This window comes from Haliotis cracherodii, unplaced genomic scaffold (genome assembly GCF_022045235.1).
Source record: "Haliotis cracherodii isolate W230 unplaced genomic scaffold, xgHalCrac1.p SCAF_34, whole genome shotgun sequence".
Lineage (NCBI taxonomy): Eukaryota > Metazoa > Mollusca > Gastropoda > Lepetellida > Haliotidae > Haliotis > Haliotis cracherodii.
This window is the reverse complement of record NW_027266291.1, coordinates 833,666-851,695: the sequence shown is the minus strand read 5'-3', so window position 1 is coordinate 851,695 and position 18,030 is coordinate 833,666. Positions and strand designations below refer to the sequence as shown.

Genomic DNA, 18,030 nt, shown 5'->3' with positions numbered 1-18,030 from the left:
TTAGACCTAGACAATACACCACGGTCTCGACCTTGGCACCATGCTATAGTCTAATGTTGTCTGTCTAGTTTATACCTACACACGATGAACTGGTCTGGATGTACAGGCCACACACGAAGCTAGACCTAGACACCGCATTGCAATCTGATCATGGTGTTGAGTACAATACTGCTAAATATCCATGTGAAAATATTGAACAGATAAAATCTCAAGAAAAATAAACGTTTTATTCACAACCAAAACAAAACATTTTTGGGGATAACAAAATGGCAGTTTGAATTTGAACACTGCCAAAATCTTACACTACATATAGTATAACATTATGCTATCTTGGTTTATAACAAAATGTACACTTACAGGTAAAGTAAAGTTATTGATTTCTTTATATAATCGGCAAAGTCACCATCATGGTAATAGAAAAAGCATAAGAAGAAATAGAAAAATGAAAACGAAATTTTGAAGAAATGGTGTCAAGCTTTCTTAAAGTTCTTGGATGTACAAACAATGCAGCCATTTGGCCTCACGTTCTTCATGTTTACCTCCGTAACCCTCGAGATGATTGTCGGTAAAGGAAAAGACTACAACTTCTTTTTTGAATAAATTGGATCTGTCACACTTTACTCGATGGCAGAGAATTGAGGAACTCATCCTCACGGGATAATGTCAAGGATTATTTAACCAAATTATGAATGTGAATCTGAAAATGTTTCCTGAAATGGACGGCGGCAGGTGGTATGGACTGGGCAAGGCAAAACCAGGAAGGCAGACAGGAGAAGGCAGAGGCCTTTCATACAGGTAAGACTGGAGTTATTGCAAGAGGGGTGAAGGAAAATGTAACTCAACGAGGAGACAAAGTTTTAGTGTACAGAGATGACAATGAATCAGGATGATTGCAGTATGAAGAGAATTATGGGTATGAGAAAATGATCATGTACAATATATGTTTGGGACGCAAGAGCTAATATTCAGACCTGACGTTAACAATATACTTTGATCAACAAACGAATGGGAATGTTGACACTTACATAGGACAATCATAACATATGTGATTAAAGATAGAGTTGATATTATGATGGTGATGATGATGATGATGATGACGACGACGATGACGACGATGGTAATGAAATCGTTGGTTAAGTAACTAAGTCTTTTATAGTGCGGTTGTGTCGTACAGACATTTATAAAGGAGAAAATAACACTGACTAGCCACACATGGATTAGATACCTCATCACTTAAATATCTCTGTTTGGACATTAGAGAACACAGATTGGTGGTGGACACAGCAATGTCAGGACAGAATATACACTATGCATGAGATCAAACTAAGAGCATTTTGTTTTGCAAAGTCCACTCGTGAAATTTACAGATTGCGTTACTGTAAAGTTTGACCCTTAAATAATAAATCTAATACATATTTAGGGAATCATGAAAGCATTTTTCAACCGAAATACTAATTTGCAACAATAATCCTCAAATATATATAATGCTATGTATTAGAACCCACATCACAGACTCTCATCGGGGCGGGGATATTGAGTCAGTGAAATCATACTTTCTATAAAACATTTAACAAATGAATAACATATTTAAGAAGTTGACACTGCTTTAGTTAAAAGATAACTATGACGTAATTTTTAACGTGGTTATTCACACGATGTAAGATATCTATTCTCAGATATTCCTATATTTTACAGAGTTGAGGAAAGAATAATTTTTACCTCACTATATTTAACCTGTTGTGTTAAATACAAGACGTACCTAAGCGTTTGGCCGATAAAGCAGGTATTCAGCCCACAACATTATACAATAATGTAAAAGCATCAATATACACATGTTCAATGTACAGATATAAACACATTGATAAAAAATATCCAAACTGACTGTATAAAATATATCAATTATATTATTGAGCACCGGGATATTAGTTTAGCACTATTATAATATTTACAACGTTTACAAAACAAGAAATAGAAATATTGATCTGCGGTTAAAACACAGCACGTATAACATGGATTTTTCTGTTCTCAATATAAAATCTGTTCCACTGCTAAAAGAGTAAGGTAGTTGTGTAACACGTCTCAAAATGGAGACACCAAACTATACATACAGCTATAAAAATAAACATTTTAACGTGAATTAAAACATTTGGCAAATTTGCCACAAGACAATATGTTACATTTTAGAGAACTTATTATTTATCATTAAGCTTTCAGCTGATTTCAGCATAAGTTACATAATCTATCAACAGAGGATATAAATATATAAACAGCTGCAGGCGACATGCGTGCACATTCAGTTCAGTTGCCATCCCGTCGAATTTGGTCCAAACTTGTACACAAGCTTCTTACCAAAGACAGGCTGCAAAATCTTTCGATGGTAGTAGTATCTGTAAAAGAGGAACGGCAAAATTAATAAACATAACTGATATCATTTATCATTCAGACTTGGTTCGCTAAAACATAAGTAGTGTAAGTGAATGCCCTAATGTATCAAGCTATTGCAAGAGTCATTGCTTGTCGGACCTGTCTGCGTGTTTTCACACAGTTTATCTTTGGGATAGTTCGAATTTGGATAATTTCAACACATTACATGTCAGAATACGGCCGTGGAGCACCAGGTGACCTGCACAGAGACTTAATTTTCGACCGATATCAGTTCAACGAAACTGGAATACAACATGATCTATATTAGAAATACCCAAAACAGCTTGTTTTTATCAAAGAAAGCAACACATTGTCACGGTTTACATCGAGTGTTGAATAAAGGGTTCTCCTTTAAACACCACGGAAACTAGGTCAAAATACACTGTCCACTAAATAACAATCCTTCTTGCAAGTGTATGTAATAGAGTGGCCGTTCACCATTACTCTGCCTTTGCCCTGATACAAGGAGACGCCTGCACAACCCTGCATAACTGGGTCAGTGAGCTCGGGTACAGAATACCCCGGCGGTGCACTTGTAATAGGCATTATTTGCATACACAACGGACGCTTATTGGTTGCCTCTCACACAATTTTAACGGGCTTGGCGACAGGTGAATCTGGGTCAGATTAACCTCAACAAAGATCAGCTGATTATTGTTGGATATACCATCCACGAATACAATGTCTTCACTAGTCATTGTGCCGCCGTGCGTGGAAGACACTTGAAATCAAGACTGACGCACACCACGCGTGTAAGACGGAGACCTCAAGCAAGCCCCTTCACCTGACCAGACAGTATCTAGCTTCTTCTGTTTACAACATTGTTAACCTTATATGTATCAGCTATTTATCCATGGGCCTAGTATACGATTTTTTTTATAATTATCAAGGCCACAAATTCTTCATTGGCATTGTTCGTGTTTGGAAGCTAATGTAAATGAGTGAGCGAGTGGCTTTAAGCCGATTTTAGCAATATTCCAACAATGTGACGGGGGGAGACCAGCAGTGGGCTTCACACAATGTACCTGTGTGAGATATCGAGACCGGGCCTTCGGTGTGACGTGGAGCGAACGCTGTAACATTTAGGCTACCTAACATACCGCCCCTGATATAAATGAAAATCAAGTTTCAATCTAAAGATGGGGATAATTTTAACGTTACAGTTGCATCGTTCATACGTTGTGTTTTATGTTAACCACGTCACTGACAAGGTCATGGAGATGGATGTCAACAACACTGTTTATATTTACCTCATAGCTCGACTCAACTTCTCATAGGTCATGTCCAGGTTGTTCTTTCGCTTCCCCCACATCCGGGCAATGCCCCTGGAGTTGACCAGCCTGAACATCCCCTTCTCCCGATCCACCCACTCTATGTGTGACGGGTTGTAGCTGGGGTCAAGAAGCAGCCGCAAAATGAACTCCCACAGCCTCTCCGCACGGGGCACTGTAAAGCAGTTCAAGACATGGGGGTGAGACGGGCACTGTCAAGCAGTTCAAGACATGGGGGTGAGACGGGCACTGTCAAGCAGTTCAAGACATAGAGATGAGACGAGCACTGTCAAGCAGTTCAAGACATAGGGGTGAGACGGGCACTGTCAAGCAGTTCAAGACATAGAGATGAGACGGGCACTGTCAAGCAGTTCAAGACATAGGGGTGAGACGGCCACTGTCAAGCAGTTCAAGACATAGAGATGAGACGGCCACTGTCAAGCAGTTCAAGACATAGGGGTGAGACGGCCACTGTCAAGCAGTTCAAGACATAGAGATGAGACGGGCACTTTCAAGCAGTTCAAGACATGGGGGTGAGACGGGCACTGTCAGGCTGAGGAAGACATAGAGATGAGACGGCCACTGTCAAGCAGTTCAAGACATAGGGATGAGACGGGCACTGTCAAGCAGTTCAAGACATAGGGGTGAGACGGGCACTGTCAGGCTGATGAAGACATGGGGGTGAGACGGGCACTGTCAAGCAGTTCAAGACATAGAGATGAGACGGGCACTGTAAAGCAGTTCAAGACATGGGGGTGAGACGGGCACTGTCAAGCAGTTCAAGACATGGGGGTGAGACGGGCACTGTCAAGCAGTTCAAGACATAGAGATGAGACGAGCACTGTCAAGCAGTTCAAGACATAGGGGTGAGACGGGCACTGTCAAGCAGTTCAAGACATAGAGATGAGACGGGCACTGTCAAGCAGTTCAAGACATAGGGGTGAGACGGCCACTGTCAAGCAGTTCAAGACATAGAGATGAGACGGCCACTGTCAAGCAGTTCAAGACATAGGGGTGAGACGGCCACTGTCAAGCAGTTCAAGACATAGAGATGAGACGGGCACTTTCAAGCAGTTCAAGACATGGGGGTGAGACGGGCACTGTCAGGCTGAGGAAGACATAGAGATGAGACGGCCACTGTCAAGCAGTTCAAGACATAGGGATGAGACGGGCACTGTCAAGCAGTTCAAGACATAGGGGTGAGACGGGCACTGTCAGGCTGATGAAGACATGGGGGTGAGACGGGCACTGTCAAGCAGTTCAAGACATAGAGATGAGACGGGCACTATCAAGCAGTTCAAGACATAGAGATGAGACGGGCACTGTCAGGCTGATGAAGACATGGGGGTGAGACGGCCACTGTCAAGCAGTTCAAGACATAGAGATGAGACGGGCACTATCAAGCAGTTCAAGACATAGAGATGAGACGGGCACTATCAAGCAGTTCAAGACATAGAGATGAGACGGGCACTGTCAAGCAGTTCAAGACATAGGGGTGAGACGGGCACTGTCAGGCTGATGAAGACATAGGGGTGAGACGGGCACTGTCACGCTGATGAAGACATGGGGGTGAGACGGGCACTGTCAGGCTGATGAAGACATAGGGGTGAGACGGGCACTGTCAGGCTGATGAAGACATGGGGGTGAGACGGGCACTGTCAGGCTGATGAAGACATAGGGGTGAGACGGGCACTGTCAGGCTGATGAAGACATGGGGGTGAGACGGGCACTGTCAGGCTGATGAAGACATAGGGGTGAGACGGGCACTGTCAGGCTGAGGAAGACATGGGGGTGAGACGGGCACTGTCAGGCTGAGGAAGACATGGGGGTGAGACGGGCACTGTCAGGCTGAGGAAGACATGGGGGTGAGACGGGCACTGTCAGGCTGAGGAAGACATGGGGAATCCAGTTTCAATGACACCAGCGATAGCCTTCACACACTGCCCCTATCTGGGCAATATGTCCATTTTACCCACAATGCTCTTGTGTTTAGCGAAGAAGTCATACAAGCTAGTAACTTAAAGAAGAGTTCTGCATAACTTTTATTGGTGGTTCCTGCCTTCACAGCACGATATATTTACTTCTACCTACTCATCTTCTTTATCAAGTCATGTGGTCAGTTTACTCAGTTACTAGCACAGTGATTGCTTTTAGCGATGTTGTCGGCATCGCGGTACACTGAAATATAGAGAAGCGATGTTGTTTCTAGGCCCCGCTCTTTCCACGGACCATGGGGCTTACAGTTTCATGTTTCTGCAATTTCCTATAACTGACACTACTCAATGCGAAGCACTATTCATCTTAAAGCCACAGATGTTGAGAAAGCATAAGTTAAATTACATGTAGCAACCTGTTTACAATCCGTGTCTTGACATATTCCAAAAGAACACATATTATTAGCCCAGGCCGTATTTGAAAATGATGCGAATAAGATATTAAATGGATAAAAACACTACACTTTCAGTTGAAGTAGTCATGCAAAACCACGTGAATTGACTCAAAATAATCCTTTGAATGTCACCGTTAATAAGTCTGCAAACAGAACAAAGAGGTTTCTAAATCTGGGGCTCACATTCCCACACCCACTTACACAATCGTCTCGCGCTGATGACAGCTTATGCTTGTATTACAGTGAATTGACGCTAATCAATATTTCTCTATGAGACGTCTTTATTCGTATGGGTTATGGACCAGTGGCGCGGTTAAACATAAGCAACAATAACATCCCCTGACAAGCGTTTCTGTTATAATAGCACACGTGCTTGCGGCTGTTTATTGAAGGACGCCGTAACGCTAGTATGGCCAGCCGTTTTACAAGTTTTTGAGAGCGTAATCGTTCAACGTCAGTGTGTGATTTATGTAAATGTAGAGACGCGAAACTGAAAGGTTTATGGTGTGACGTCTCAGGGAACGCCGGCAGTACCATGAGGCTGACATGTAGCGTTATTTTGTCAAATTCCTTCATCGTTGTTCCGTAAGAGATCCGCGACAGACTTATTTTTGTAATTGATAATGTGCAGCTCTGTTTCGTTTAGGGACCGATCATTTGATATTCTGTGTGGGAGTGGGATAAGGGGGGGGGGGGGGGGGGGGGGGGGGAGTGGGGTGGAGGGTGGGGCGAGATCAATTAAATAAAAAAACACATCATAAATGTATATTTTTATAAATTCAATACACGTACATTATTCAGTACATTATACTCCAATATAATCTTGACTGTCACTTTTGTCATAACGTTCTGATAAAAACAATTGGTAAATAAGAAGTCTTACGTCGCTTGCTCCTGGTGCCCTGTGTGCGTCTCGGGGGCTGGGGGTAGAAGATCGAAACACTTTCTTCTGCAGCTGTATGCGTGACGACACTTTTGGCAACATTAGATGGGTAACCTGCAAACAAAACACGTAACACATCAACAGAGTACACAACTAAGCAAAGGATATATTTTTTGAATGAACAGTTTCTATAGAAATATGCCCAAAATGAATAGTTTGTTTGATGGTTCTCAGTAAATAAATAGTTTGTTGGACACCCCCTTCACAATCATTAATTGTGTTTAGATCCCAAACACGACCCTGAATACGTTCCTTGTCCCATCACTTAAGCATGTTTAGAGGCCTAGACATATGATTGTGTTTGTAATGTTTTGGACCTTCAATTAACATGTTTAAAACATGTGTTTTGAACCAAATCATGCCCAGAATATATAGATTCGTAATTGGCATATTTTGCAATTTGCCAAGAAGTCAACCTGATGCAGTTGGTCTGCGAGGGAAAAGAAAACACTTAGGATGAGTGAGTTTGTGTTTAAACAGCTTCGAACAGTATTTCAGTGACGTATCAGCATACTGTGGGAGGAAAGCCCGAAGCGGTGCAGGTCATAAACAAATACCACGAGGACGTGTTTGGTACTGACACACCTGGAAAACATAATCAGGCTGAGTCTGGGAGTCGAACTCACACTGAGATGTTTAAGGCTCGCCTAGGATTCGCATTGTGGGACAGTGAAGCGAGGCGTCCTAGACGACACAGCCACCCGGGAAGACAGACAGGATTACAGTGGGACAGTATCAAGGCCAAGGGCTTCCAAGTTACAACATTTCACATAACTACCTCCCTCCCACGACTCTTCTGCAGTAGTTCTCAAAGCAAACTACGAACCAACAATATTCAGAGAATCCCATATTTAATGTGTAAATATATTTGGATTGAATATCATGAAATATGATAACATGCTTAATTTTCCGTGAAATAAGTATTCTAAGATCTTCGTAAAGGGAAAGATCCACCCAAGATTCGTAAATTTGTTATTTGTTCTGATACGACAGTAGATCTGCTGTACACAGTGTAACGTACGTATACTTCCTGTTGACTCTGGCAAGGGAGGTAACTACTGAGTGCCACTATTACGGACATCCCTTTTTGTGGTTAAGTTTTCAACTCGTTTCAATTTGAAACACGTTTACGCATTGTATCCTTCAGGTATTCAGATGTTGGTGATGTTGTGGGTACGTAGTGTGAATGTGTTTACAATCCAACCATGTTTAGATAAAGCACGCAAAATCTTTGTTACGTTCATGATAAAAACACAATCCTTTCGTGCGCTGAGATGTATTAGCATCAGTATCAGTATCAGCATCAGTATCAATATCAGTATCAGTATCAGTATCAGTAACTGACAAATATCACGTTTCACTGTACTATTCTGACAGTTTTTGAGTTTCCTTTGGAACTACAGCGGCATCCCTAGCCTCTACTACCAACATTGGGATAAAATGATGCGTCATAATCTTAATGAAGGTACAGTTTGCACATATACAAATAATGTATGCGGCGTTTACGTGGTGCGGGGTAACAAGTCGAGGGCGTATGGTGATTTGAATGAATTCTTACACTCACAGTTACTGGCATCAAACTTGTCTTCTGGGTCAATGCTGTAGCGATGCCTTCCAAAAACAGCAAACACTTGATTTTCCAACTTTTCTATCTTCAAAACATCACTGCCTCGGGGATGTGCTCGAGGCATGTGCATCTCAACTGCAATACATAATCACCGTGTATTTCAATACAAAAGCAACATGATTGTTAAGTTATGTTGTATTTTAACTTTATTATCTTTATTGTTTTCAGTACGAACCAACAACGCTGGTTCTCAATATACTACATATCACCATGAGGACGTTAAACAGAACAATCGAACGGGAGCTATATTTGAGAATTGAACGTTCTGACCAACAGATGGAGGTTTCATCATGCAAATCGCATATAACGTTGGTAAGGTGTACATGTTCCAGACGACTGATTCCCATAGATTGTTTACCTCAATTTCAATGTTACGATGTATGTATTTACCTTCTGGCCGAGGATCGACATAATGCAAACATGAACTGTCCATTGGAGCAAGTGGGGTGTACTCCTGCGCAGGTTCATTGATGTGGTAGCCGCTATACGTCACCTCCACTGGAATTAAGCACCCCAAAACAAACCTCAACATTTGTATATTATAACGAAATATAAGGCAACCCAGCAGACACAGTAATCTTCCGCGGAGGATATTTCACCCAAGTCACTGCAGGTTCCAATATTTCAAGGTCATGCTAAAACTAACATGCAAATAACGAAGATTTGAAGATTGTACTGATCTACGAAAATTGTTATACCGTCAGTCTCACTATGATATTTGTTCACCTGCATGTTCAAACAGATCATCGAAACTGCAAGACGGGTAACGGTAAGAAATCCCCGCTCCCTATAATGAACCCACAATGCACACAACTGATGCAGGAAGGTAATTACCTGGATTGGTGAGGAACCAGTGGTGGGCGGCCTCGTCGTCAGAGAGGAGAGGCGAGTGCTGGGGGGATGCTGAGGAGGACGCCGGGGACGACACATCGGACGAATAGTCGTACGTGTAGTCTGAAAGCAATGTTGTATTACAGAACATCCATGTTACCATCACCTCACTGCCCACGTGCACACTTCCCCTCAACCCAGTCACGGGTTCCAACAGGCTTCTTACAGGAGAATATGGTCATATTCGTATTTTGTCAAATGGAAATTCACTCTGACTTTGTGCAAATTCTACGTTTATAGCATTAGATAATAGTTCGTACACTTGAATCAGATACAAAATAGTTTGTCTGATGTTTACAGCAGTATGGAAGTAACCAATTCTTATTGTTCACAAAACAATATTTCGCATTACTTCAACTTTACTGTCTACCGTGCCACCACCACTTCAACCACCACTCCTATCACAACTTGTGTGCATGGTATTCCCTTAACTGTCCAGACAATGGCACTTGACTTGGTAACAGTCAAAATACACCCGACGCTTCTACACAACGTTCGCTTGTCACGCCGGACCGAAGACCGGGTTCGATTCCCGACAAGGGTACAATGTGTGAAGCCCATTTGTGGTGTCCCCCGCCGTGATATCACTGGAATATTGCTAAGAGGGGCGTTAAACCATACTCACTCACTCACTCACAAATCTTAATGGTTTCTAGTTTCGCAACTTTGTCCCACTTCCACTAGTGTGTAATTGCTGGTCCTGAGAACACACTCACCACATCCCCGCTGGTCGTACAACATCGGCATATGCTCCACGTATGTTGTCTGAGCCATGCTGAGTCTGTATTTTGTCCGGGTTCTGGTGAAAAAAGGAATACTGTTATTACTGCAGGACATGGCCATGTGAACACCATTACCGTAGTTCTTCTATGTCACAGAAGCGTTACGTTTTAAGCATGTTTTACTCAAGTGCTTCAGGCGCACACTGATGAGTATCAGTTATGTATGGCCATATATGCTGTGTTATATGTACCCTGGATATCTGTAATAAACCTAGCATAACTATAGTTATCCTTCATCAAAATACCTAAAAACATACAATTACTGCGCATGTTGCAACAGTTTTGTTAACATCCTACTGCAAAGTAACACCACTAGCAATGTTCCACGCGTAGTGCGAAATGTGATTATCTACGTGGCATATACCTGAGTCTTCACCGAAAAAGAGAAACAATTCGATTATAATAGCCTGTTCAAAGAGTACGGGTAACATAGTAATGCCTGCACCAGCGCACTTGTGATGACGTCCCAACACCAATACGTACCCGCAGTGCAAGCTCCCAAAGGCAACTTCATACAAGTACCCGTCCCAACAACAGCGTCCAAATACCACCGTAAGCAGCACGTGCACCTCTAATTAATAGTCGTTTGAAACCCCGCCCTCCGACCAATCATATTCCTTGATTTAAAAAAGTCACGTGATGATGTGTAATGGAAATTCCCATATTGTTCGTACCTGAGACGTCTCCATAGGAATCGCAAGTGCACTTGTGAGTTGGAATTGTGATACACAACGATAGGCCATTCCACAACCACCCGGGGGAGCAATCCCTTCCCCTGACATCTGCAGCCGTGACCTCCGGGTCTAACGTGGCGTCTGACGCTAGTTGAATGAGCACACGGACGGCCACGCTTGACGTCGCCCCTTTGAGCCAACGTATGTCTGGCCCTTCCTACAGGACAATTGTAATGCTGAATGAATTAGAACCCGTTATACACATAACTCTACCTTGTGTTCCACGTTGCTAGTCAACACAATAAAAGTAATTTATAAATTCATATATGAATAAAGGTTAACTACTACTACTACTACTACTACTACTACTACTACTACTACTACTGTCACCAACAGTACTGATATCATTACTGGTATTTCCACTTGTGCAATAACTACCGTTGTTTCAATGACACCGCAATTCAATGATACCACAACTCAAAACGTCACTACAGGAAAAAATCTTGCTAGAATAACAACAATAGATTTTTATACACCACCTCGTACAAATGATCCAATACTAACCGACTTGGGTAACATATTAACAGCCATATGTCGCAGTTGTAGGGTGCCCTTGAACAAAGCCACGAACACATACGATGAAATAGTGCCCCACACAGTAACACCTACCTGACATTTTGAAATACTTGGTGTTTGAGGTAAACAGCCAGTAAAGTATGTGTGGTCACTGAACTTCTTTGGATTGTGGTCACTTCAGCATAGTCGTACATCGTTACAGCATCCTGAAACCAAATGAAATGGTCAGTACTTTATGTGTAACCGATTATATGGTAATAATTAAATGTAAGGAAAACTGACGAGGAAAAGATGGAACAAGGATATCAATCTACATGGGGAAAAACGGCTATCAGTGACGACAAAGTCATCACTTCCAACTCACAATTTTCCTGATAAAGCCTTTAAATAAAATTGCAAAATGACCAATATCACAAAATATGAAATCCTGCAGATTCAGAGAGGACTGAAATTTCTACATATGTGGTACCGTTATGAGAGTATTGACTTAACTTCATTAAGGTTTGGGTGAGTAAATTAAGTGCTATGGTTCTGAATGTTGTTTTAAAAATATACTTTTTTACTGTACATTTTCTTATGGGCATGCTTCGATCACAGTATTAACATTGTTGCCACATCTGAAGTCGAATTAAAAATGGACCTATCACAGTATTAACATTGTTGCCACATCTGAAGTCGAATTGTATATGGACCTATTTCGCTACTATGATGGTGAAGTTCAGAATATTTAATTCAGTCATACAGGACATGTAAACATGTAGTGACAGCAGACATACAGGGCATGTATACATGTAGTGGTACACACAGACATACAGGACATGTTTATATGTTGTGACAGCAGACATAAAAGACATGAATACATGTAGTGACAGCAGACATACAAGACATGTATGCATGTAGTGACAGCAGACATACAAGACATGTATACATGTAGTGACAGCAGACATACAAGACATGTATGCATGTAGTGACAGCAGACATACAAGACATGTATGCATGTAGTGACAGCAGACATACAAGACATGTATGCATGTAGTGCTACACACAGACATAAGGACATGTGTACATGTAGTGACAGCAGACATACAGGACATGTTTACATGAAGTGACAGCAGACATACAGGACATGTTTACATGTAGTGACAGCAGACATACAGGACATGTATACATGTAGTGACGGCAGACATACAGGACATGTTTACATGTAGTGACAGCAGACATACAGGTCATGTATACATGTAGTGACAGCAGACATACAGGACATGTTTACATGTAGTGACAGCAGACATACAGGACATGTTTACGTGTAGTGACAGCAGACATACAGGACATGTTAACATGTAGTGACAGCAGATATACAGGACATGTTTACATGTAGTGACAGCAGACATACAGGACATGTACACATGTAGTGACAGCAGACATACAGGACATGTTTACATGAAGTGACAGCAGACATACAGGACATGTTTACATGTAGTGACAGCAGATATACAGGGCATGTATACATGTAGTGACAGCAGACATACAGGACATGTTTACAAGTAGTGAAAGCAGACATACACGACATGTATGCATGTAGTTACAGCAGACATAAAGGACATGTAAACATGTAGTGACAGCAGACATACAGGACATGTATGCATGTAGTAACAGCAGACATACAAGACATGTATGCATGTAGTAACAGCAGACATAAAGGACATGTAAACATGTAGTGACAGCAGACATACAGGACATGTATACATGTAGTGCTACACACAGACATACAGGACATGTATACCTATGGTGCTACACACAGACATACAGGACATGTTTACATGTAGTGACAGCAGACATACAGGAAATGTATACATGTAGTGACAGCAGACATAAAGGACATGTAAACATGTAGTGACAGCAGACATACAGGACATGTATGCATGTAGTAACAGCAGACATACAAGACATGTATGCATGTAGTAACAGCAGACATAAAGGACATGTAAACATGTAGTGACAGCAGACATACAGGACATGTATACATGTAGTGACAGCAGACATACAGGGCATGTTTACATGTAGTGACAGCAGACATACAGGACATGTTTACATGTAGTGACAGCAGACATACAGGACATGTTTACATGTAGTGACAGCAGACATACACGACATGTATACATGTAGTGACAGCAGACATACAGGGCATGTATACATGTAGTGACAGCAGACATACACGACATGTAAACATGTAGTGACAGCAGACATACAGGACATGTATACATGTAGTGACAGCAGACATACAGGACATGTATACATGTAGTGACAGCAGACATACAGGGCATGTTTACATGTAGTGGTATACACAGACATACAGGACATGTTTACATGTAGTGACAGCAGACATACAGGACATGTTTACATGTAGTGACAGCAGACATACACGACATGTATACATGTAGTGACAGCAGACATACAGGGCATGTATACATGTAGTGACAGCAGACATACACGACATGTAAACATGTAGTGACAGCAGACATACAGGACATGTATACATGTAGTGACAGCAGACATACACGACATGTTTACATGTAGTGACAGCAGACATACAGGGCATGTTTACATGTAGTGGTATACACAGACATACAGGACATGTTTACATGTAGTGACAGCAGACATACAGGACATGTTTACATGTAATGACAGCAGACATACAGGGCATGTTTACATGTAATGACAGCAGACATACAGGACATGTTTACATGTAGTGACAGCAGACATACAGGACATGTTTCCATGTAGTGGTACACACAGATATACAGGACATGTTTACATGTTGGCTGGTTGGTTTGTTGTTTAACGCCGACACTCAGCAATAGTCCAGCTATATGACGGCAGTGATTAATATCATGAACATCGATCCATGCAATTGGGATCGGTGACATGCATCAACCAAGTCAGTGAGCCTGATCACCCGATCCTGTTAGTCGTCTCTTACGACAAGCATAGTCGCCTTTTACGGCAAGCATGGGTTGCTGAAGAGCTATTCTACCCCGGATCTTCACGGGTCACACGAGCACATGTTGTGGTATATACAGACTTACAGGACATGTACACATATAGTGACAACAGACATATAGGACATATAGACATGTAGTGGTCTACATGTAGTGGTATAAACAGACATACAGGACATGTATACATGCAGTGGTATAAGACATACGGGCATGTGCACATGCATTGACAGCAGACATACAGGACATGTGATGTATAAGACATACGGGCATGTGCACATGCATTGACAGCAGACATACAGGACATGTGATGTATAAGACATACGGGCATGTGCACATGCATTGACAGCAGACATACAGGACATGTGATGTATAAGACATAAGGACATGTACACATGCCTTGACAGCAGACATACAGGACATGTGATGTATAAGACATACGGGCATATACACATGCCTTGACAGCAGACATACAGGACATGTAATGTATAAGACATACGGGCATATACACATGCCTTGACAGCAGACATACAGGACATGTAATGTATAAGACATAAGGACATGTACACATGCCTTGACAGCAGACATACGGGACATGTGATGTATAAGACATACGGGCATATACACATGCCTTGACAGCAGACATACAGGACATGTAATGTATAAGACATAAGGACATGTACACATGCCTTGACAGCAGACATACAGGACATGTGATGTATAAGACATACGGGCATATACACATGCATTGACAGCAGATATACAGGACATGTAATGTATAAGACATACGGGCATGTACACATGCCTTGACAGCAGACATACAGGACATGTAATGTATAAGACATACGGGCATGTACACATGCCTTGACAGCAGACATACGGGACATGTAATGTATAAGACATACGGGCATGTACACATGCCTTGACAGCAGACATACAGGACATGTAATGTATAAGACATAAGGACATGTACACATGCCTTGACAGCAGACATACAGGACATGTGATGTATAAAACATACGGGCATGTACACATGCATTGACAGCAGATATACAGGACATGTAATGTATAAGACAGAAGGACATGTACACATGCATTGACAGCAGACATACAGGACATGTAATGTATAAGACATAAGGACATGTACACATGCCTTGACAGCAGACATACAGGACATGTGATGTATAAGACATACGGGCATATACACATGCCTTGACAGTAGACATACAGGACATGTAATGTATAAGACATACGGGCATATACACATGCCTTGACAGCAGACATACAGGACATGTGATGTATAAGACATACGGGCATATACACATGCATTGACAGCAGACATACAGGACATGTAATGTATAAGACATAAGGACATGTACACATGCCTTGACAGCAGACATACAGGACATGTAATGCATAAGGCATACGGGCATATACACATGCCTTGACAGCAGATATACAGGACATGTAATGTATAAGACATACGGGCATGTACACATGCCTTGACAGCAGACATACAGGACATGTAATGTATAAGACATACGGGCATGTACACATGCCTTGACAGCAGACATACGGGACATGTGATGTATAAGACATACGGGCATGTACACATGCCTTGACAGCAGACATACAGGACATGTAATGTATAAGACATACGGGCATATACACATGCATTGACAGCAGATATACAGGACATGTAATGTATAAGACATACGGGCATGTACACATGCCTTGACAGCAGACATACAGGACATGTAATGTATAAGACATACGGGCATGTACACATGCCTTGACAGCAGACATACGGGACATGTGATGTATAAGACATACGGGCATGTACACATGCCTTGACAGCAGACATACAGGACATATAATGTATAAGACATAAGGACATGTACACATGCCTTGACAGCAGACATACAGGACATGTGATGTATAAAACATACGGGCATGTACACATGCATTGACAGCAGATATACAGGACATGTAATGTATAAGACAGAAGGACATGTACACATGCATTGACAGCAGACATACAGGACATGTAATGTATAAGACATACGGGCATATACACATGCATTGACAGCAGACATACAGGACATGTAGACATGCAGTGGAAAACACAGATATATAGGACATGTAGACATGCCATCGAAAGCACAGATATATAGGACATGTATACATGTAGTGGTCTACATGAAGTGGTATACACAGACATACAGAACATGAAGACATGTAGTTGTACACACAGACATACAGGACATGATTACATGTAGTGGCCCCGGGTTTAATTCCACATCCCCTGAGAGAAGCAAACGATTATGTTGATGAATGATTGTAGCACTCACCATAGTCATTGTGTAAAGGACCAGACATGTTGCCATGAGCCGGTAGCACATCTGTGTAAACGGTGTCCATTTCGTCCTGGGGTTGTAATCGCCAATATGGCCGACCTGTCTCGTACCTCGAGGGTGGGTGAAAATGCCGATTCGCACTCTCCAGACTTCAGTACAGTATTTTGTACATCCTACTCTTGCTAAATTCAGTATGCTTATGGCAATGAAACTGTAATTAGAAATGTTGCAACTTTTATATACCATGCTATGAATGTTAGACTCCAAACACTAACCCTATAAATGTTAATGATGGACCGAATATTGTACCGTGGGCCGCTGGCCTACACATGTACATGAATACAGAATTATATTACATGTAGTGGTACAAGACATAACGACATGTACACATGCATTGACATCAGACATGCAGGACATGTAAGCATGTAGTGGTATACACAGACATACAGGACATATACACATGTAGTGACAGCAGACATACAGGACATGTAGACATGTAGTGGTATATACAAACATACAGGACATGTATACATGTAGTAGTATAAGACATAAGGACAAATACACATGCATTGACAGGAGACATACAGAGCATGTAGTGATATACACAGTCGTATAGGTCATGTATACATGTGGTGGTGTACACAGTCATAACAACATGAACACATTCATTGACAGCAGATATACAGAGCGTGTAGATATGTAGTGCTATACAGCGACATACAGGACATGAACACAAGTAATAACAGCAGACATACAGGACATGAAGACATGTAGTGGTACACACAGACATAGAGGACATGTTAACATGTAGTGGTATACACAGACATACAGGACATTTTTACATGTAGTGGTATACACAAACATACAGGACATGAACACATGTAGTGACAGCAGATATACAGGACATGTTTACAAGTAGTGACAGCAGACATAAAGGACATGTTTACATGTAGTGACAGCAGACATACAGGACATGTATACATGTAGTGACAGCAGACATACAGGACATGTTTACATGTAGTGACAGCAGACATACAGGACATGTATACATGTAGTGGTATACACAGACATACAGGACATGTTTACGTGTAGTGACAGCA

At 41.8% G+C, this 18,030-nt stretch overlaps 1 protein-coding gene across 4 annotated transcripts; it reads right to left on the bottom strand.

Moving 5' to 3' along the window:
- Positions 1-213: 213 nt before the first annotated feature.
- LOC139477692 (ETS homologous factor-like) lies at positions 214-17,328 on the bottom strand. Of its 4 annotated transcripts, none has more exons than XM_071260072.1 (10): positions 16,925-17,328; positions 11,671-11,783; positions 11,002-11,218; positions 10,262-10,344; positions 9,489-9,608; positions 9,045-9,152; positions 8,586-8,729; positions 6,968-7,081; positions 3,675-3,870; positions 214-2,387 (listed from the first exon to the last, which is right to left on the bottom strand). In XM_071260072.1, exons 2-10 carry the CDS (start codon positions 11,675-11,677, stop codon positions 2,294-2,296), a joined length of 1,083 nt encoding a protein of 360 aa, XP_071116173.1. In that variant the 5' UTR covers positions 11,678-11,783; positions 16,925-17,328; the 3' UTR covers positions 214-2,293. The 4 variants fall into 4 exon arrangements, with proteins under 4 accessions (XP_071116173.1, XP_071116175.1, XP_071116176.1 ...); XM_071260074.1 differs by having other exon boundaries at positions 8,592-8,729; positions 16,925-17,141; XM_071260075.1 differs by lacking the exons at positions 11,002-11,218; positions 11,671-11,783; positions 16,925-17,328 and adding an exon at positions 10,811-10,888.
- Positions 17,329-18,030: the final 702 nt, after the last annotated feature.

What these genes read in the sequence shown, in the direction of transcription:
- LOC139477692 (XM_071260072.1), bottom strand. An exon ending in GGGCACCAGGAGCAAGCGAC is followed by an intron (nt 3,871 to 6,967) that starts GTAAGACTTCTT and finishes ACTGCTTTACAG; the next exon opens with TGCCCCGTGCGGAGAGGCTG. An exon ending in AAGTTGAGTCGAGCTATGAG is followed by an intron (nt 2,388 to 3,674) that starts GTAAATATAAAC and finishes CCTCTTTTACAG; the next exon opens with ATACTACTACCATCGAAAGA.